The sequence below is a fragment of the Gopherus flavomarginatus genome, chromosome 1 (assembly GCF_025201925.1).
Source record: "Gopherus flavomarginatus isolate rGopFla2 chromosome 1, rGopFla2.mat.asm, whole genome shotgun sequence".
In the NCBI taxonomy this organism is placed as follows: Eukaryota; Metazoa; Chordata; order Testudines; family Testudinidae; genus Gopherus; species Gopherus flavomarginatus.
This window is the reverse complement of record NC_066617.1, coordinates 14756076-14776440: the sequence shown is the minus strand read 5'-3', so window position 1 is coordinate 14776440 and position 20365 is coordinate 14756076. Positions and strand designations below refer to the sequence as shown.

The 20365-nt window shown below is 45.2% G+C and overlaps 1 protein-coding gene across 1 annotated transcript in view; it reads left to right on the top strand.

Moving 5' to 3' along the window:
• Nucleotides 1–19183, top strand: part of LOC127040090 (uncharacterized) — a 117753-nt gene extending 98570 nt beyond the window's left edge. Inside the window, exons 2-4 of the mRNA XM_050933857.1 lie at nucleotides 13142–13405; nucleotides 17427–18718; nucleotides 18815–19183. Of these exons, the coding sequence (XP_050789814.1) occupies nucleotides 17456–18718; nucleotides 18815–19183 (1632 nt within the window). The 5' untranslated portion in view covers nucleotides 13142–13405; nucleotides 17427–17455. The remainder of the gene's footprint in view (nucleotides 1–13141; nucleotides 13406–17426; nucleotides 18719–18814) is intronic.
• The last annotated feature ends 1182 nt before the right edge of the window (nucleotides 19184–20365 follow it).

The following is a 20365-nucleotide window of genomic DNA, read 5'->3' as shown; positions in this document are numbered from 1 at the left end:
TGGCTTTCCTCAATGTGGAAAAAGCATTCAGCAGAGTACCTATCTGACTGCCAGTGCCTGTGTTACAATTCTTTGGGATACCAGAGGACTTGTCCAGAGGATAGTGGGATTTGTACGATGGTTCCATGACAAAGATGTGGATGGTGTGACCGTTGAGCTTCACTGGACATCAGCATTTAGTCCACTGCTATTCGTAATTGTGATGGTCTTCATCAGTAAGCAAATTCAAATCAAAGGTGGTATAATCCTGATCTGTACAGATGATATTGCACTAATGGAACTTGAGCAGACTTCAAACCACTGAAATGGAAGTGTTTGAGGGAAGCGAGGAGATGACATTACTGGACTATGTATGGAATAATGTCATCAGGAGTGACACCAAGATCTGGGCCGTCAGAGAAAAGCTGCAATAGAGGAGGCTTAGGTGGCATGGGCACGTATGAAGGAGATCCTGTTAGAAAGGCATTTGAAATTAGAGTTAATGGGAAGAGAACAAAAGGATGGCCAGGAAAACAGTGGACAGAGTATGTATGGAAGGATGGATTGGATATGGTGCAAACTTTGGACCAACAAGCCTGGAAAAGACCCAGCTAGCTGGGAAAAGGGGAAATAGTAGTTTAGTGGGACTGCCAGAAAATAATGTAGTAAATATCCCTGATACTACAAAGCATGGAGCAATTTCCATCTATAGATGGAGCTTTAGGAAGGAGTGCACTGTTATTTCCATTTTATTAATATGAAAACAGATGTAATGAGGTGGTGTGGTTCCCTGCCGCTCCAAAGAGAGACGAGCCCCTCTGGACACCAGAGTGGGCAGAGCCAAGGAACTCTGAGCCCGCCCCTCAGAGCGTCAGGCGTTGCCCCAGAAATATAAAGGCCCAAGCTCAGGGCTAACTGGGAAAGCAGCTGCCGGGGAGGCCAGACACATCTGGCCTAGCTTGCGATTGGGAAAGCCCAGCAGCCTGTGGAAAACCCGAGGCCTGGCCCGACCTGCTCTTTGCCAGCTACCCGGAGGAGTTGCCGAGCCTGCCCCATGCCAGCTACCAGAAGGAGTTGCCGAGTCTACCTCTGGCCAGCTATCCTGAGGAACCCAAGGTGCTGGACCCCTCTGAGGACACCACCCCGACCCAGGTCCCTCAAGAAGGGGAGTCTGGAAGTAGCCCGGGGGCAGCCAATCCTAGTCTGGCTGCAGCACTGCCAGAGCCTACGTCAGTATGTTGCAGCCAGGATCCCCACTGACGCAGTAGCGGGTCTTCTGCTGCTGCTAGGGCCCCAGGTTGGGACGCAGTGGAGTGGGTGGGCCTGCATCCCCCCTGCCACCCAACTTGCAGGTAGCCGTCTCCTCCTCATCCAGGCCCTTTGGAACCTAGGGCCTGGGCCTGCTGCTATTATATACTATTACTGCTCAGCCCCTGCCTGAGGGCCTGACTCACCATTGCCCCACCTGACCTAGGGCCTGGGCTTGCTATCATATACTGTTATTGCTCAGCCCCTGCCTGAGGTCCTGAGTGCCTGACTCACCAGTGCCCCACCCAGACCCAGGGCCTGGGCTCACTGTGTTTATTTGTACCTTCACTAAGGCTGTAGAGGAAGACAGCCCCCCCCAACCCCTGTGGCCAGACTAATTCCCTGCAAGAGCTATTCCCAAAGGTAGTGAGGTGATGTGGTTCCCTGCCGCCCCAGAAAGAGACGAGCCCCAGCTAGCCTCTCTACAGCAAGCTACAGGAGATATTAAAAAACTTGCCCAGGATCACACAGCAGGTCAGTGGTTAAGCCAGGAATAGAACCTAGATCACCTGATTTGTATTGGCTCAAACTGGTACCAACATAATCCTATAGCTCTCAATGCAGTAGCAGTTAACTAAAAAATATTGAGCCCAGTCTCCAGCTCATACTTAGTCAATCCCCTATTTATTGGACTAGACTGATGCTAGTGGGAGTTTGACTTGAGGAAGAAATGCACAATATAAACACTCTTACCAGAGCTTTGGAATTACTTCTTTAGCTATAGTGGTAAAAGCTAATGCTCCAGGTCAGACTAGATGATCGTAATGGTCCTTGCTGACCTTAAAATCTATGAATCTTAATAAGACTGTTCACAAGCAATGAAAATTCAGCCTCTTCAAATGACCATGACCCAGTTTGAAACACTCAATCCTGCAAATATCTTACCAAACCAAAAGGATAAAGGCAGTATGGAATTGCAGAAAATACGAACAGGAAAGACCGATTAGGTCACCTAGTCCATCTCTAAAGTTCATTATTATAAACTTTCTAGAGTTTTGTCCAGTCTATTTTTAAATATCTTAAGGAATGAGGTTACCTGTCCCACTCTTGGGTAACTATTTTATAGACTATTAGATCTTAATTTTGCTCCTTTTAATTTCACTCCATTACTTCTTGTGCCACCACCAGACAATTCCTGTCTTGGCAGCATACTGCAAATATGTATAGATTGATATATCCACACTCACTTCCCACCCACAGAACAAATGTAGCTTTTTAACTTTGTAATGTAGTAAGAGGAGGCCCTGAGATATCAACCTTGGTATCAGAGGCCTGGTATGAGGCATAAGGCCTGAACTAAAGTAACGGTCAAGACTTTGCTAACATAAAGCAAAGTTAAGCTGTGAGCGAGAGGCAGGCCCTGCTCACAGAAGCTGGTAAGGAAAGGGCTGATGCTGCAAAAAGAGACATACCTAAAAGGTACTGGACACCAGATATCAGAACATTCGCATACTTGTACACTCCACACAGATAACAAGGAACAAGCTGACCCATCCCAATGACAGGGCCAAAAGGGTAATATGACGGATAGAGTTGTTTTGTTCGAACCAACGTGGGTGAGATGCGGCACCATACTATGTAGAGGCGTTGTACCTTCCTACATAGAGGGGTTGCACCTCAATACATCAAGAGTGATGTGTAACTTGTTTGTACCTCTATGAGAATGCACCTCTGAGTGGATGTCTTTATCCAGCCTAGGGGGCAGTGGAAAGTCACGCCACTGACTGAGCTGAGTCCATTGCCTGGGGGCACATATTCATAGTATGTCCTGTAAAGTCTAGAGGGAACTATTACTGTGCTTCATTTGACAATAAACCTGGCTGAAGTGCCTTCGTGCCTTACTAGAGTCTGTGGTCATTGGGGGTTCTCTCGGGGTTTGCTGTGTCAGCTATATGCACAGAGCTGGGACAGCACACAGAAGGAACACACGGACACAGCCGATTGATATCAACATTGAACAGAGCAGAGCACCACACCGGTAGCATCTGACAACAGTCTTCATAAGTCAAACTCTCCAGGACCAATGTGTGTTACTCTTCGCTTCATTTCTTGCCACTTGTCAATATCTTTCTGGTACTGAGATGTCTAGATTTAGACACAAAATGCCAGGTGTGGTTGCACAGGGAGAAGTTACTACCTCTCTTGTCCTGTGTGCTGATGCATCTGCATTTTGCAAGCAGCCCCAAACTGATTTAGTCTTTTTTGCTGATACTTCAGACTGTACAATCATGTCTAATTTGCTGTTTACTTTCAACCCAGTGTAACTGCATTTCAAATTTCCCTCTCCTACTGAGTACTAATTATTTTTCTCTACCTGGATTAGCTTGCAATTTTCCAGGTTGAATAGAATTGTTTTACATTCATGATACTTTTTCTGCCCAGGTCTTCTTGCATTATTTCACTGGTGTTCATAACCTTTTCCAATTTAGTACCATCTGTGAATGTCATTAGTGTTCTATTTATTCCGTTCCTCTAGACCAAAATGAAGATATTAAACAAGACTTGACCTGACATATATACCTGTGATACTTGCTAGACACCTCCCAGTAACTCTCTACTTTGATGTTTATATTACCCTTTGTTTAGGGTCCTTTAGAGAGAGTTTTCAAAGTAGGTGACAATGGAAAGATTTATTTCTAATCTCCATAGTAGGTGCTACAAACAATAGAGAGTAGAATCTCACAAGCCTATTAAAAAAAAAAGTCAATGACCATTTTCTTAGCATGCCACATTAGCAAACCTAATGTATCAGCTCCTAAACATCCTTTTTTTTCTGATTGGAAAATCAATATAACCCAACTTCTGATAAAATTCTGAAAATGGTTCTCTTTAAAGACATCATTTGGCAAAAGTGTCAAGTTCTTATTTATTGATAAAGCCAGTACATGTAGCTGTTTTACAGCAATCTGGTAAATTCATGTTTTCTGTATGTTTGATAGCCGTTAGCTATTTACACTTTCCTGTTACAGAACTTCAGCTATGGAAGCACTTGATATTTCTGCAATCATCAGGTAATTCATTTAGGGCTTGATCCTACTTTCATTTGATTCAGTGGAAAAAACTCACATCAACTTCAGTGGTGGAGTGTCAAGACCATACAGCCCAATCCAAAGCCAAATGGAAGGATTCTTATTGCCTTCAGTGGGCTTTGGACCAGGGCTATAGAAGAGACAACATTGACTAATGGTCAAGACATGGCACTACAAATCAAGAGATGACGTTTCTATTCCAAATCTTGATACCAATTTAAAGTGCAACCTTGAGCAAGTCATTTAACCTCTCTCTGCCTCAGTTTTCTGAACTCCAAAATGGAGATCAGGATACTTACTAACTCAGGCACATATTAATTCAGATGTGTAAAATGTTTTGAGATCCTTGGGTGAAAGATGCTATAAAAGTGTTACTTTTTTTGTCCTTACTGCTATTTATTTCTTTTTCAACAACTCAGATTTCGGAGAGAGATTAGCTAGGTGAATAGGGTTTTGACTGTACTGTGTGTTAACATCAAGTGTCTGCTTAACATATGATACAGTAAAATGAGGGCTGCACTCAAGGGGTCTCATCATCTTCCCGATTTATCATGTTTTTAAGTAAGTGAAAAGACTTACAACATTTTCCATTTTTAAATGCCTGATTTGCAAACACTGTTTTTGCCCTATTTCTAGAGCTGTGAATAACACTTCCTACTGAAGAGTTAAAGCATCTGAAGAGAGAATTTATCTAACATAATATAGGGCTAAATCCTAACTTCCCCTCACAACTTAAAGTAGCTGGTGCACAGGTGTGGGGTATTGGGATGGTGAGGAAGGTAACTTTCCCTTTCCTTTCTCCCCACACTTGAGCTTCATATGGGGCAAACGCTGATATAACTGTGTATGCTCATAGTATCTACCCATGGCCTTCCTGCTTCCTCCCTGATAACCAGTCTGGCTGTACAAAATACATGGGGAACACCTGTATTGTTGCTGTAACATACGGAGGAATGTGCCCTGTGTATGGGCGTCCTTTACCCTAGCAACCCCCTGCACATTGGAACCACAGCAGTTCTGCTTCACTGGTGGGTCTCCCTGGACATAGGGGTGGAGTGTGGAGGCAGGAGTTGCCGCATGGAGTATTATATCATTTAGCACATCAAGGTGGGGAGGGCTTACTGGTCACCTTATATTTCTCTCTTTTTGCTTTTAAAAATTGAGCTCCTAGCAAATACATCAGATATTAGGACTTATACATCATCCAATAACTTTTAATATGATTCTACTGTAGTTTATAGCATGTTGTGAATTTTGAGTGCAACACCATACATAACGTTGGGGACAAATTCATTCCTGGTGGAACTCCAGTGTAGTCAGTGGCATTTCGTCGGGGATGGATTAGGCCACTATATTAACAGAGCACTCTAGAGAGAGCCCCATATTGTTTCTATCTTGTCTCCTCTTTGCCTTGTCGAAATGCTAAGCTAATTGCTCCTATAGTATTATGCAAAACCTTGTTTGTCAATCTATTCAAAAAATCAGGAAACATTCCAGAAACCCAGGGAGGAAGTTCATAACAGCTTTAGCTAATCTGCAGAAAATCCAGCCTACATGAGTCCCCTGTCACTGCTGCTCCTTTCATCTATTCTTTATAAGGAATCCATTGAACTTTAATTAATATGAAAAATTCAGGTTTTCATCTGTTTTAAATGTGACTGACATCATGCTGCTACTGAAAGTGGAACAAAGTACAACTGTGTTGAAAACAATGCTGAATGTCTGGATTCGAGAGGGATTCTGAAAGCCCGCAGAAAGCATCATCGTCCAGGTCAGTAATATTGCATAACAAATAAGCCGGGGAGTGCCAGGAACTCATTGATATATACGTTTGAGTCTAAGAGTGACACATGAGCAGTGTCTACAAATTTCTTCAGACTGGAAGTCTCTCGGGAGAGAGACATTCACCTTATGTCAGGCGGTTCAAATCCAGCCCAGGAAGGAAGAGTGAAAGTTGCTGCTAGATGGTGGCCTGCAATCAGGGGTTGAGACTGCCCCTATCACTATGGTATCTAAGACCCTTCCATGTAATGTCAATAGAATAGCAAAAGACCTAGTGGATTTTAGGTAGGATTAAATCCTGACAGAGCTGGTGGTCTCCATCCAGGGATATGGAAAGTAATTTAATAGAAAATAACTTTTCCACAGGATTTCTGAACTATCCTATTGGATTTAAAAGCATTATGGACAAAACCCCATTGAAGTCAGTGTAGAGAGTCCTGTGGACTTGAGTGGAATTTGGATCGGGCCCTATAGCCTAAAGAATTCTGCTTTGAAGGTCCACACACAAAACAAAAACAAACAAACAAACTTGTAAAAAACCCCAAAACTATAGAACTTAAGAGTAAAAGTTATTTCTGCAGACAGCTATTTGTATCATCCCTATTAAATTATATGAGTCTTTTCCTTAAAGGCAAATACTGTGATTGCAATAGTCTAAAGTTAGTAGGTTAAATCTATATCTATGCTCCTAAATAATTGTCTGACTTTCTCACTTTTTGAACACTTGCCAGTTAAAATCAGCTGATAATTTAGCCCAAAATAAAGTAGAAATCTGCTTTCACTACATAAACATCAATAGCAAGTCTGTGTACTAATAAGATGTCACCTCACTGTACTACACTCAAAATGACCCACTTTACAGTTGCCTTAATTCTTTACTTACAAACAAAGTCATTTTAGCAGTCTTTATACTAGCATATTTAAAGCACTTCTAATAAAGAGCGCTAAACCTCGATCTAAATCTTAAGACTGGCTATTACTATTTTCTAGGCAAATCTCATTATTTCGCTATGATCTCAGAATATTCTAACTGAGGTAATTTATGTCATAAACAGAGTGCTTCCTTAGAGCCTTGGTGTTTCAGACCTGGCTAGAGCCCCCTCCCAGAGCTCCAAATATGTAAAGACAGAGGGGAAAGATGTAGTAATGCTTACTGACCTCTCATTCGTCGCACCGTTTTTTAGTCCAGTTTTAGCACTGAAGCTGAGAGGAAGCCTTTTATAATAAGTGAGAACAGCCAATGTCAGAACAGAAAATGATAAAAGCAAACACTCTACCAACACATCACACTATGAGAACTTGAAGAACTCTAATGTACCCTGGAATTGAATCTGTACTGCACATTTATGGGAAATTTTCAGAAGTGCTGTTGTATTAATTTAAATGGAACATATCAGCCAAAGGTGTTAACATATCCCAGTCACAATCCAACATCATAGACCTGAAAACAAGGCTTAGGGTTTGGGAGAGAGACACCTCAGCCTGTGTAGTACCATGGCAAACACACCATTAAGAATCCTTTTAACCTTTTATTAAAGATACAGAAAAGAAGGGAAAAATAATTAAAATGTATGAAATGTAGAGTATTAAGTAAGGCTTTCATTTTAATGCCGTTTCTTGTTCCCCTTCCCTTTAGCTAGAGAGAGAGCACTTCAGGAGAAACCTCATTGTATGACAGTCTCTCTTAGATGGTGTTAAAGGTGGTAATAAAACTGTCCTTTTTTGGGGGGAGGGGAGGAGATAGGCTGGAGCTGTTGCTGCTGGTGTCAAAATCTGACCCCATTTAATTACTGGTGATGTGTGGGAAACAGCTGGTAGGGGTGGCAATGTCCTGTGGATCCCTTTCTCTGGCCTGATCTGGTCAGGCCAGCCGGATTCGGATGAAGAAGGTCTGGATTCAAGGAGATGGTTGTAGGGGGAAGGGGAGTTGTCAGCCATGATGGTGACACTTGCTCCAGTAGACTGTCTGTTTGTCCATATATTTCCCCCCTAAATCTCTTTCTTTAAGGCCCCCAGAAAGGAGTGAAGGATGGAATAGCCCATCCCTTTTCTATTTTGTCCACCAATTAGGTTAATTGATTTCCACATCCACATTTTCTTGTTTACAAGGCATGATTTTAGACTAATGCTTTTGAAAATCTAACTCCTAATAAGCAGGATATAAAAACAGTATTCATCCAGCAACATTTTCCCATTACAGGACACAAAGAAAGGGCAAATTCAAGCCTTGATCCTTCAATGAGCACTGTTTGGGCACAAGTTCAGATCCCCAAATGTGCAGGGGGTTGTGGGGCAGCTTCCATGCCTTACCCTGTGCCACAAGGCTCAGCCCATCAGTTGTGGCAGCCTGGAATCAGCAGTAGATCAATTAACATTTCTATTGTATATATTACATGTCAGCAGGACTGTTTGTTGCAAGCAAGACACAAAAAGTTATTCTTCAACTCTACTCAGCATTGATAAGGCCTCTACTGAAGTACCGTGTCCAGTTCTGGGCACCACACTGCAGGAAAGATGTGGACAATTCGGAGAAAGTCCAGAAGAGAACAAAAAAACCCAAAACATTAAAGGTCTAGAAAACATGACCTATGATGAAAGACTGAAAATAAACTTAGTCTGAAGAAGAGAAGACTGCAGGGGGTCATGATAGTCTTTGAGTATGTAAAAGCTTGTTATAAAGAAGAGAGTGATAAACAGAGTGGATGATTTTGTTGGGGATTGGTCCTGCTTCGAGCAGGAGGTTGGACTAGATGACCTCCTGAGGTCCCTTCCAATCCTGATATTCTATGATTAACTGTTCTCCTTAACCATTGAAGATAGGATTAGTAGTAATGTGTTTAAACTGCAGCAACGAAGAGTTAGGTTAGACTTTAGGGAAAACTTTTTAATTGTAAGATAGTTAAGCACTGTAACAAATTACCCAGGGAGGCTGTGGAATCTCTGTCAGTGAAGGTTTTTAAGAACAAGTTAGACAAACCTGTCAAGGATGATCTAGATAATACTTAATCCTAATAAATGTAGGGGGCTGAACTAGATAACCTAACAACGTCTCTTCCAGTCCTACATTTCTATGATTTTGTGCGGTGTTCTACATACAATTTAAAAGACCTCTTTGATGTCTGTAGTTTTCCCACTAAAACTCCTAACCATGCCCCCAAAACCAACCAAAAACCCCCAAAACAATAAGAGGTCCTATCCTCTCCAACAAAAAGAAACATGAAGATAGGCAGTCATATGGACATAAATAAGAAATACATCAGACTGGAGTTTTTCCACAGAAGTTTTTCCCTGCCAAGGAATTGGTGATTTAAAAATGGAACTCAAGTAAAAAACTTTTCACTGAAAAGTGAATGTCCCTAGCTTCTGTTTGCCAGAAGCTGGGAATGGGCAAAAGGCAATGGATCACTTGATGATTACTTGTTCTGTTCGTTCTTTGTGGGGCACCTGGCACTGGCCACTGTCAGAAGACAAGATACAGGGCCAGATGGACCTTTGGTCTGACCCACTATGGCCATTCTTATATTCCTGTGAAATTTAATTTTTAATGTTTTTTTTAAATGGGAATTTTTTTTGTTTTAGGAACCAGTATGAAAGTTTGATTAGAATTAAATGAAAACATTTGAATCAAGGCAAATTTTGCAAAATTTCTCATTTTTTTTCCATAAGAGGTTTTTTCCCAGTCAACTCTAGTTACAAATATTCTGAAAAAGCGAATCAGAGAACATAGTTAAAAAAAGTACATACACACACACACACACACAGGCCAAATTGTACTTTCAGCTACACCGATGCAAATGCAAATTAATTCTCAAAGTAAATGGAGCTCCTCTGGATTTATTCTGGAATCAGTTAGGTCAGATTGTGGCTCCAAAATTTACTTTCCTCAGTTTCATTTTCAAATAGGTTCTATTTAAAAAAAAATGGCTTCCCATTTTGGAACCATAAATTACTGAGGCCCCAATTATTCAAGTTTAACAGCAGGTGGAGATTTGGAACTAATTCACTTGCAGCTATTAGGTAGTTGGATATCTAGTTGCAATATTTTGTATCTTCTATAATTTACAGGTCAGAAATGAGACCTGGTTTTCAATGTCAGGCCCTTAATGTAACTCTTCAGTTTTCAGGGTATTATTTAAATATGTCTGAGGGACCCCTGAGAGCATCATACACACTGAAAATACCTAGTTAGGCTTCGCTCATTTCCATAATTGGAATGTTGCACCATGGCTCCATCTCCTACTTCTTTGGTCCATGAGTGTCTATATGATAGAGAGGAGGTTACAGAGGCTGCAAATCCTCATAGAGAAGTGTAGGGCGTGTTTGCCATAGCCTGTGGGGAGGGGTAACAGGCAGGAGTCAAATGTGTCTGCAATGATGGATGCACATGCATACTGTGTTTTGTGGCTTTATTTAACTACTCTCATCATGATTCCTGAAAACATATTAGGGTAACAGCCAAAAGAAAACATTGTGGTCTTTGACAAGGGGACTAAAGAAGTGGGGTGAGGGGAGCAAGCTTTGAGGACATAAAACTGAACAAAATCAACTGAAGCAGGTGGTTGCAGCTAAGTGGAGTCCTTTATACTGCATAAACTCAAGTATTTGATGGAACAGTAGAAAGCTTTATATGACTGCAGCTCTAAGGCATGCTTCAGGGGAACAAAACAAACATGATACTGACTTGGCCACATTTAAAATCTGGGAGCCAAGTTATCATTCTGTGCCTATGTTTGAGCTGGGCACCCTATCTGAGCCTTTTCTCATGGCATTTCAGGCCGTCTAGAACAGGTGTGGGCAAACTATGGCTCATGGGCTGGATCCAGCCCGCCAGCCATTTTAAGCTGGCCCTCGAGCTCCCGCTGGCGAGCAGGGTCTAGGGCTTGCCCACTCCGGCGCTCCAGCCAGGAAGCAGGGTTGGGGGCAGCCGCATGGCTCTGCTCCATCTCCCACGTGCTCAATGGCCCCCTCCAGTGCTCCAATGGGAGCTGCAGGGGCAATGCCTGCAGATGGGGCAGCATGCAGAGCTGCCTGGCCATGCCTCCGCGTAGGAGCCAGAGAAAGGACATGCTTCTGGGAGCTGCTGGAGGTAAGAGCCGCCTGGAGCCTGCACCTCTGAGCATCTTCCCATGCCCCAAACACCTGCCCCAGCCCTGATCCCCATCCTGCCCTCTGAACCCCTCAATCCCAGCCCAGAGTACCGTCCTGCACCCCAAATCCCTCATTCCCAGCCCCACCCCAGAAATTGCCCCCTTTCCCTCACCCCAGTCCCAATTTTGTGAGCATTCATGGCCTGCCATACAATTTCTATTCCCAGATGTGGCCCTCGGGCCAAAAAGTTTGCTCACCTCTGGTCTAGAAGCTAGAACTACAAGAAATATCTCCCCTTCCATTTTATAATTATAACAATTTATAGTCTACTTAAGCTTCTGTTGCTCTGCTAGTGAATCCAGACTCTCCTCATTTAATGTTTGCCTGCTCTAAGGCCACTCCAACAACAGAGATGCTTTGTTACTGGTTGTGATTTTTGCCTTTTACCATAGCCTTTAATTCTGAACTTTGTGATATGGGTCAAAAGATGTTTGCCGCCATTCACCTATACATACATACTGTAAATGACTGTCTGCAGCAATGTATTACTGCACTATATCAAGCTGTGTGCAGAGCAAGTTTCTATTCATTTTAGATTTCAAATTTCTGCATGTGCTTAGACACTGAGTGGCACATTTACATTTAAAAGGACACATTAATAAATAATCATTTTACTGATTCATTTATTGTAATTTGTTTAATGTGTATTTCAAAGCACCTGCCAGGATTTTCAAGAGTAATAGTGATTGGTTTTTTGGGTGTCTCAATTGTTGTATGTCCAACTAAAGACACTTTTAAAATAGCCTGATTTACAGATAGATTGCTGAGCATCCATACTCTTAAAACCTCTTGTAGGTATCACAAGCTAAGCACTCAACAGCTGAGACCTGATTTGTGTTTGAAATCCCTCTTCACCTATCCTAAGCTCTGGATGCCCTTGGCAATTACTTAAAAACACAACGAAACAAAGACAACTAGTGGCAGCCTTCATCATATCCAGCAACAACGAACTGGACCCTACATAATGACAGTAAAGAGGAAAAATACCCCAGCGCATTACATATTACTGCTCTAGCAACCTTCCCTTTCCTGAAAGCCCTCATATAAAGATGAGCTTGGCAGCATACCTTGAAGTTTAACAAATTCAGGCTATTCCAGATCAAAGTTAAGTCTCAGAGCTGAGCTGCCTCCAGGAAGATACCCTGCCAGTCACTTGCTCTCTCTCCTAGTGAAGGAGATCCAGTTTGAACACTCTTCTGATCTCTACTGTGGCAGTGTAGCACCCGGGACTAGACATTACAAATCAAAGCCAGCATCATACATTAAGTTCAGCATCTTTCAGACAATCCCTGAAACACAAGCCTGTATATGGAAATAGGACTAGAATGTGCCCTAGAGGGCCAGTTCTTCAGTTGGCGTAAGGCTACTGATAGAAAAGGCCTAAAAATTAACAGGCCCAGGCCTGCATCTTCTTCTCTTTCTCTGGCTTTAGCTCAAAGATGGGCCTAGGGATTTGAATAACAAACGAAACCTGGGAATCAAGGACAGGACATGTATCTAGTCTCATATTTAACCATGTCAGCTATTTACTAATTAGTCCGCTTGGCACAAAAGTATATGCAGCTGTTTTCTCATGTATCCTCAAAAATATTTAATACCAGGGGTCAAGGTATGTACCTTACACTCCCTCCAAAATGATAAATGTATCCGCAACAGATGTATCCTGTATCCCCCTCCCCAGAATAATCCATGTATTCTGTGTGACCTGTTATCTATAGGTCAGTATAATGACGTAAACTAAAGTTGTTTGTTACTGATTATAAAAGGGGCTCATATCGCCCATGTAAGGTGTGCTCTTCTCTGGCATTAGTCGAGAAGAAACACCCGCTCAGCTGAACGAAAATAAAGGTGTGGTACCCGTCTTCTTGTTCTCCATGCCTCCTTGGTGTAATTAGGTAAGCTCCAGGGGGAAACGGGCCCTATTTGGCCAACAATTGGCGACTCCGCCGGGACTTCTCTCCCTGTAGAGGGCGCTGACCGGCGACCGAGGGCGATTCCGAGGAGTGGCCACCTCGAGCCACTGATTTGCTCGGGCCTCGGGTCGTTGTGATCGGTCGGGGCGGCCGCGTCCTCTCTAAAGAGAACTCCTAACGACACGGAGGCGAGACGGTGCCAGAAGAAGGGGAAGGTCCAACAGCCGGACGCGGCCACTCCGGGTGGTAAGTGCGTTTTACCTCTTGGGTTTAAAGGATATAACGCCCCCGCAGTGTGGTTGGACCTCATAGGTAACCCCGGTGAGGAAAGATATTGTGGATGTTTGAAGGTTCTGCTACGTAAGCCAGGCAATAGTTAATGAATAATACCACTAATTTCACAAGCCCGTGGGCTACATTGGATAATTACTGGGATATAGAACAGCCCCAGGGCTTGTTTCTGTTTTTGGGGGGAGTATTGCTTTTCTTCATATTGATGTTGTATTGGAAGCCAAAATTGTGATAACCAGGTCTAGGACTTAAACCGACTCTAGCCGCCCTGAGACTCCTGCGAGGGGAAACCCCGTGACCAGGATATCTTAATCGCAAGGGGAGGTCAGTCGAACCCGTGACCAGGTTTAACTACACACAAGCATAATGGGGTCCGGACAAAGCATTTATGCTGGGACGCCCTTAGAATGTATGTTAAATAATTGGAAGGCGTTTAGACGTCAGGCTGATTATGGAATGCCACTATGTAAGGATGATTTGATAAAATTCTGTACTGTAGAATGGCCAACATTCGGGGTGGAGTGGCCCGCTGGGGGAACATTGAAGTTAAAAATTGTGGAAGCTGTGCATAACGTTGTAACTAGGGATGGACATTGGGACCAGTACCCCTATATAGATATCTGGCAGGATCTTACAGCTAATCCCCCCTCCTGGTTGCGAGAGTGTAGAGCCCAAGCCATTAGGGCCTTAATGGCTCAGACTCCGGGTCAGCGTCGAGGTCGTCCCCCCGTGAAAAAGCCCTGTCCACCAGCTGTGATTCCTACCGCCCCTGATCCTATGCCCCCTCCTCCAGTGTATCCTGGCCTCCCGGTCTCCCCAGCACAACCCCCTCCCCCTGTATTGGCTACCCCAGAAAGCAGTCCCCCTCCCTTTGAACCAATGACCCCAGGAAATAATACAGGAGACAGTAGCGGTAGTGGTCAGGAAATCGGTACCCCATCTACAGACTCCAGGGACTCCCCGATAGCCCACCGCCTGAGGAGTTGTACTAAGCTTACTAAGCAGGCTGGGGAATGGCAAGTAGTAGGCACTCCGGGAGACACAAAATTTGCTCTCACCAAGAGCCCCGTGGTAAATAAGACCGCAGCCGAGACAGTCCCGGTGCGTGAACTGCCCCTAAGGGAAACTGTGGGCCACGATGGTGACCTCACTATGATATATGTTCCTTTCACCACAAGTGACCTGTATAATTGGAAGCACCAGAACCCCTCGTTCTCGGATGACCCCGCCCCATTAACAGCAGTTTTCGAGACCCTGGTCTCGGCCCATAACCCTACCTGGGGCGACATGAAAATCGCTCTCAACACCCTACTAACTGCAGAGGAGAGGCGCCTAGTCTTTTCAAAGGCCAAGGAGGGACTGGTAGCAGGGGGAGAGGACGCAGCTAACATATCCGAAGTGCTCCCTGAGGCTGCGCCCAATTGGCCACATACACTCGAAGAGGGTCGAAATCTCCATCGCAGATATGCCTTAGCTATAGTACAAGGGATGAAACGCTGTATTAGAAAGACCCCAAATTGGGCCAAGCTGTATAGTATCCGACAGGAAAAGAATGAGAACCCAGCCGCTTTCTATGAGCGCCTGTGTAACACTTGTAAAAGGTACACAGACCTCGACCCAGAAGATACTAATGGGAAGCGTGTGCTCATTCCCCTTTTTATCGGGCAGTCCTATGAGGACATTCGGAAAAAATTGCAGAAAATAGATGGGGCATCGGGTAAAAATATAGAGGAGCTCTTAGAGATTGCACTAAAAGTTTATGATCGTAGAGACGATGAGGAACGGAAGAAGGGGGCCCGCCAACTGGCAATGGCCCTGAAGGGGGAAAGTGGGAAAGGGGGGGGCAACACGAAGGGACGAACAGGATTACAGGAGAAGGGAAGAGGCTCCCATTTGGGACGAAATCAGTGTGCTATCTGTAAGGAAGAGGGGCACTGGAAGAATGAATGTCCCCAGCGACATAACAGGAGGGAGGGAAGCAGGAATAGGACTCCGCCTGTGCCCGTTTTTTATAACGAGGCACACGAAGAATCGGCTGTATAGGGAGGCTGAGGGACCCAGCGGCCCCTCCTGGCGGCACAGCCCGCTGGCCTGGATCCCACGGTAATAATTGAGGTAGGGGGCCGCCCAATTGAAGCCCTGATAGATACAGGGGCCGCCCTTAGCTTACTTCCCCTCGCAGAGGCTCCCCGGGGGAGGGCTCAAGGGTGTGCTGTAGTCCAAGGAATAGAAGGACAAAATATAAAATTGGAAAAATCTCTTCCCCTCCTAGTAAAAGTAGGAGACTGTCATATATCCCACCAATTCGTTTGTAGCCCCTCCTGTCCCATTGCGCTGCTAGGACGAGATCTGCTTACTAAACTGCAAGCGGAAATCTCGTTCAATAATAATGGGACCCTGGAAGTTAGGGTCCCTAAACAACAAATTTCTAACTATCAAATGGCCCTTTTAAATGTTAAAAATCCTCCCCCGGCACAGCCGGAGAGCGAGAAGAACCAACTGCCGGGGGTTAACCTTGAGGTCTGGGCTGAGGAGGGAGGTTTTGCTCGGGCTCGAAACGCTTTACCAGTACACATTTCCCTTAAGGAGGGAAGCCGCCCAGTCCGAATTCGACAATACCCCCTTAAGTTAACCACTCGGATCGGACTGAAACCTCTGATTCAAAAGTTTTTGCAGTGCGGGTGGTTACGGGAAGGCACCTCCCCATATAATACTCCAATAATGGGAGTGCCTAAGCCTAATGGACAATATCGATTAGTCCAGGACCTGAGGCAGGTTAATAAGATAATAGAAGCCCCCTATCCAGTCGTCCCAAACCCCCATACTATCTTGAGCCAAGTCCCCAAGAGCCACAGGTGGTTCTCCGTGATAGATTTAAAAGACGCTTTCTTTTCCATACCCCTTGATCAGGAGTCTCAGAAACTGTTTGCCTTTGAATGGGAAGATCCAGATACCCATTACAAGGCTCAGTACCTCTGGACTGTTGTCCCCCAGGGACTGACTTGTGCACCCGAGATTTTTGGTAGCCAGCTAAAAAGAGACCTTGCCCCGTTCCTAGCTGAACATCTCTCGTGCAACATAGTTCAGTACTGTGATGATTTACTCTTAAGTACTGAAACAGAGACAGCTTGTAAGGAACATATGATAGAACTCCTCAACTTTCTTGGTGCCCAGGGATACAAGGTTTCCAGGGAAAAAGCCCAATTGGTTAGACAACAGGTTACTTTTCTCGGATATCATCTTTGTCAGGGACGTCGTAGCTTAGGTAAGGATAGGATCCAGGCGATACTCGAAAGCCCTCAACCCCGAAATCCCAGAGAGCTAAGGGCTTTCTTGGGACTGACCGGTTTTTGCCGGCTTTGGATCCCCGACTACGGCGGAAAGGCTAAACCACTATATGAGTCCCTCACTAAGGAGGGTCTGCTTAACTGGGAATGGACCAAGGAAAAAGAAAAAGCATTTCAAGAGCTTAAAGAAGCCTTGGTTCAGCCTCCCGCGCTGGCTCTCCCGGATCCCCGAAAGCCGTTCACTCTATACGTTCATGAAAGGAGAGGGGTGGCATCCGGGGTTCTGTGCCAGAGGTCGGGACCAGCCTGGCGACCTGTGGGTTATTACTCCAAGGTGCTGGACTCAGTCGCCAAGGGCTGGCCGGCTTGCTTACGAGCCGTGGCTGCAACCGCTCTTCTTGTACAGGAGGCTGAAAAACTAACCCTGGGCAGGGATACTGAGGTTGTGGTACCCCATGGAATACCCCAGATACTGGGAACAGGAGCCGGGGAGAAGCATTTAAACCCCAGTAGACATACTAGATATGAGGTGGGACTTTTGTTGGCCCCTAACCTAACTTTTAAGACAGTTAGTTCCCTCAATCCAGCTACCTTACTGCCAGATCCCCAAGTCCCTTATGGGGCTAGCCCCACCCATGATTGTGTTGAAGCTTTACAACAAGAGACTAAACCCCGCCCTGATCTTTCAGATTTACCCTGGCCCAACCCCGATATTGAAATGTATGTAGATGGATCCAGTTATGTAGAAGAAGGGAAGCGATTTACAGGAGCAGCCGTCATAGTTAAAGAGGGAGAAGTGTACAAGTTTAAGCTTAGCCCCAACCTATCTGCCCAGGTGGCGGAACTGGTGGCTCTTATTGAGGCTCTCCGGATGGGAACTGGAAAGACTATTAATGTATATACTGACAGTCGTTATGCATACATGGTGGTGCATGCCCACGGAACTCTATGGAAAGAAAGGGGTTTCATTACAGCCTCAGGCCAAAGAATAGCCCATGGGGCTCTTATTAAGACACTACTTGAGGCCCTGATGCTTCCCCTCCGGGTCGCAGTGATACACGTGCGTGCACATGGGAGGGCCCCTGAGACTGAACAGCGAAAATATAATCGATTGGCTGATCAAGCCGCGAAAGAAGCCGCACAAGAAGGGGCCATATGGCTTCTCTGGGTCCAAGACACGGAAGCCAAAACCCCTGCTCCCCACTATACAGCAGAGGAAGTGTCCCACGCCCAGGCTGCAGGGGCACAACCAACTCCCACTGGGTGGTGGAAGTTGCCAGGAGGGGAAATTTTTGTACCTAGACCAGTACTTCAGGAGATTCTCCGATCCCTACACAAGGAGGGACATTTGGGATCAGGAGCTATGGTCGATTTAATCACCCGATCCGTTCGAGGATTCGGTGCACATATGGAAGCCCAAAGAATTGTAAATAATTGTTCCGTTTGTCAGCGAACAAATCAAAAGGGGTGCGGTCCGCCTGCCCCAATGGGAGGTCGGCCCTGGGCTGCCTATCCTTTTCAAAGATGGCAGGTGGACTTTGCTGAAGTCCCCCTTTGTAGGGGTTATAAGTACTTGCTTGTCTTTGTTGATCAATTGACTGGATGGGTGGAGTGCTATCCTACACGATACTGTCAGGCACGAGCCGTTACCAAAGCCCTGTTACATGAAATACTTCCCCGCTTCCACCTCCCGGAGGTGATTGAGTCAGACCGGGGAAGTCATTTTATCTCCCAAGTGGTTCAGCAGGTGTCACGAGCCCTTGGAATCCAATGGAAATTGCACACGCCCTGGAGACCACAAAGCTCGGGCCAAGTGGAAAGAATGAATAGGACTCTTAAAGACACTCTCACAAAACTGTGCATAGAATCTGGGTTAAAGTGGCCTGACGCCCTACCACTTGCCCTTACTCGCATTCGGAGGGCCCCACGTAAGGGTCTGAAACTTTCACCCTTCGAACTGGTCTTTGGGTTCCCTCCCCGAGTACTCATCCCGGGGTACCGAGAGGACATAAACTGGGAAGTGGGGAATGACTCTTTATGGAAACAGGTTTCTGCGCTGCAATCTGTTTTGTTACAGTTACATCGATACGAAGCACCTTTCCAGACCCTTCCCTTGGAACAGCCGGTGCATTCCTTCCAGATCGGTGATCGGGTCCTAGTTAAAAAGTGGAAGCGTGATCCACTCACACCACGGTGGGACGGTCCGCATACTGTATCGCTCATCAGCCAGGCCGCTGTTAAGGTCCTTGGGAGCGACAAATGGACACATCAGTCCCGAGTAAAGTGGTTCCTGAGCCCTGACTCGGAGGACAGCCTAACTGAAGAGGACATCAGCCCTCTGTCCTCTCTGGCTCCGGAGGCCCAGAGTGACACAGGCGAAGACTCTACCTGGGAGTACCAAGAATTGGAAGGATTAAAAGGACTGTTTAAAAGACAGAAACAATGAAACCATCCTTTGTATTCCTGGTCTGTATGTTCACTTATGCATATAATTGGGAAAATAGATTTCTACAACTAGGGGAACTGATAGCAGATTCTTTTAACCTTACTAATTGCTGGGTATGTGGCGGTCCGGGAGAATTAAATGAGTGGCCCTGGGTAGCTCAGCCAGTACAGCCTAAGTGGTGGCTAAGTAGCTTGAGCATAGTACATAAGGGAACGGGAAGGTGGACTGAAAACCAGGGCCCTTGGCGACTCTATTCTGCTGGAATAGGTGTCTTTTGCCTTAATTGAACAAGACGTGAGGGAAGATATATGGGGGAAAGCAAGTGTGAGTGGACCCTATCTCTGGGCTTTGATTGCTGGGATCCCCACTGTCGCCCGTATGACTGTTTTAAGTACCAAGGACGATGGAACCTTACCCATGTAAAGCTAACTAACAATAGCTGGGTAAAATGTTCCTATTGGAATCACAGGGGCGATGGCTGTAAAGCAGTAGGACTAGATGGGTACTTTGATGCCCTCTTCCTAAGCTGCCAGCGAGATAATACCACTGACAAACACCATGTGGTACGATGGTATCAATGGGCATGGCAACACCTTAATGGAACCCGAGTTACCCATTTTCTACAATTTTGGGCTAGTACTAATAATTCAAGATTTGGTTGTAACTGTATATGGAAGGCAGGGGCTGGAGCGTGGAAATGTGACTATTGTAACCCAAATGTAGACAATTTCTTGGGGGGACCAATAGAATCAGGTAACGCTTTATATTATGAGGAGCCGGGCCCCGCCGATTCTCCCGAGACCTGGGATGGCCCCTTTGCCAATGGAATCTGGGCACTAAAAGGCCACTATTGGATCTGTGGATCTTATGCTTATCGTAGATTGCCTCCAAACTGGTCGGGAATATGTTACATAGGATATATTAGACCTTTATTCTTTCTTTTACCTCAAGCCCAAGGAAATAAATTGGGAGTTAAAGTTTATGATGATTTAGTTAGGGAAAAACGATCTCTAGACTCCACTTTAACTGCTGGAAGTTCCCAGAATTGGGGAGCTCAAGAATGGCCCCCTGAAAGAATTATCAAACATTATGGACCGGCCACCTGGAATCCCAGTGAGCTGGTAACCAGGGCCAGGGAACCAATTTACAATCTGAATCGGATTATTAGGCTACAGGCTATCT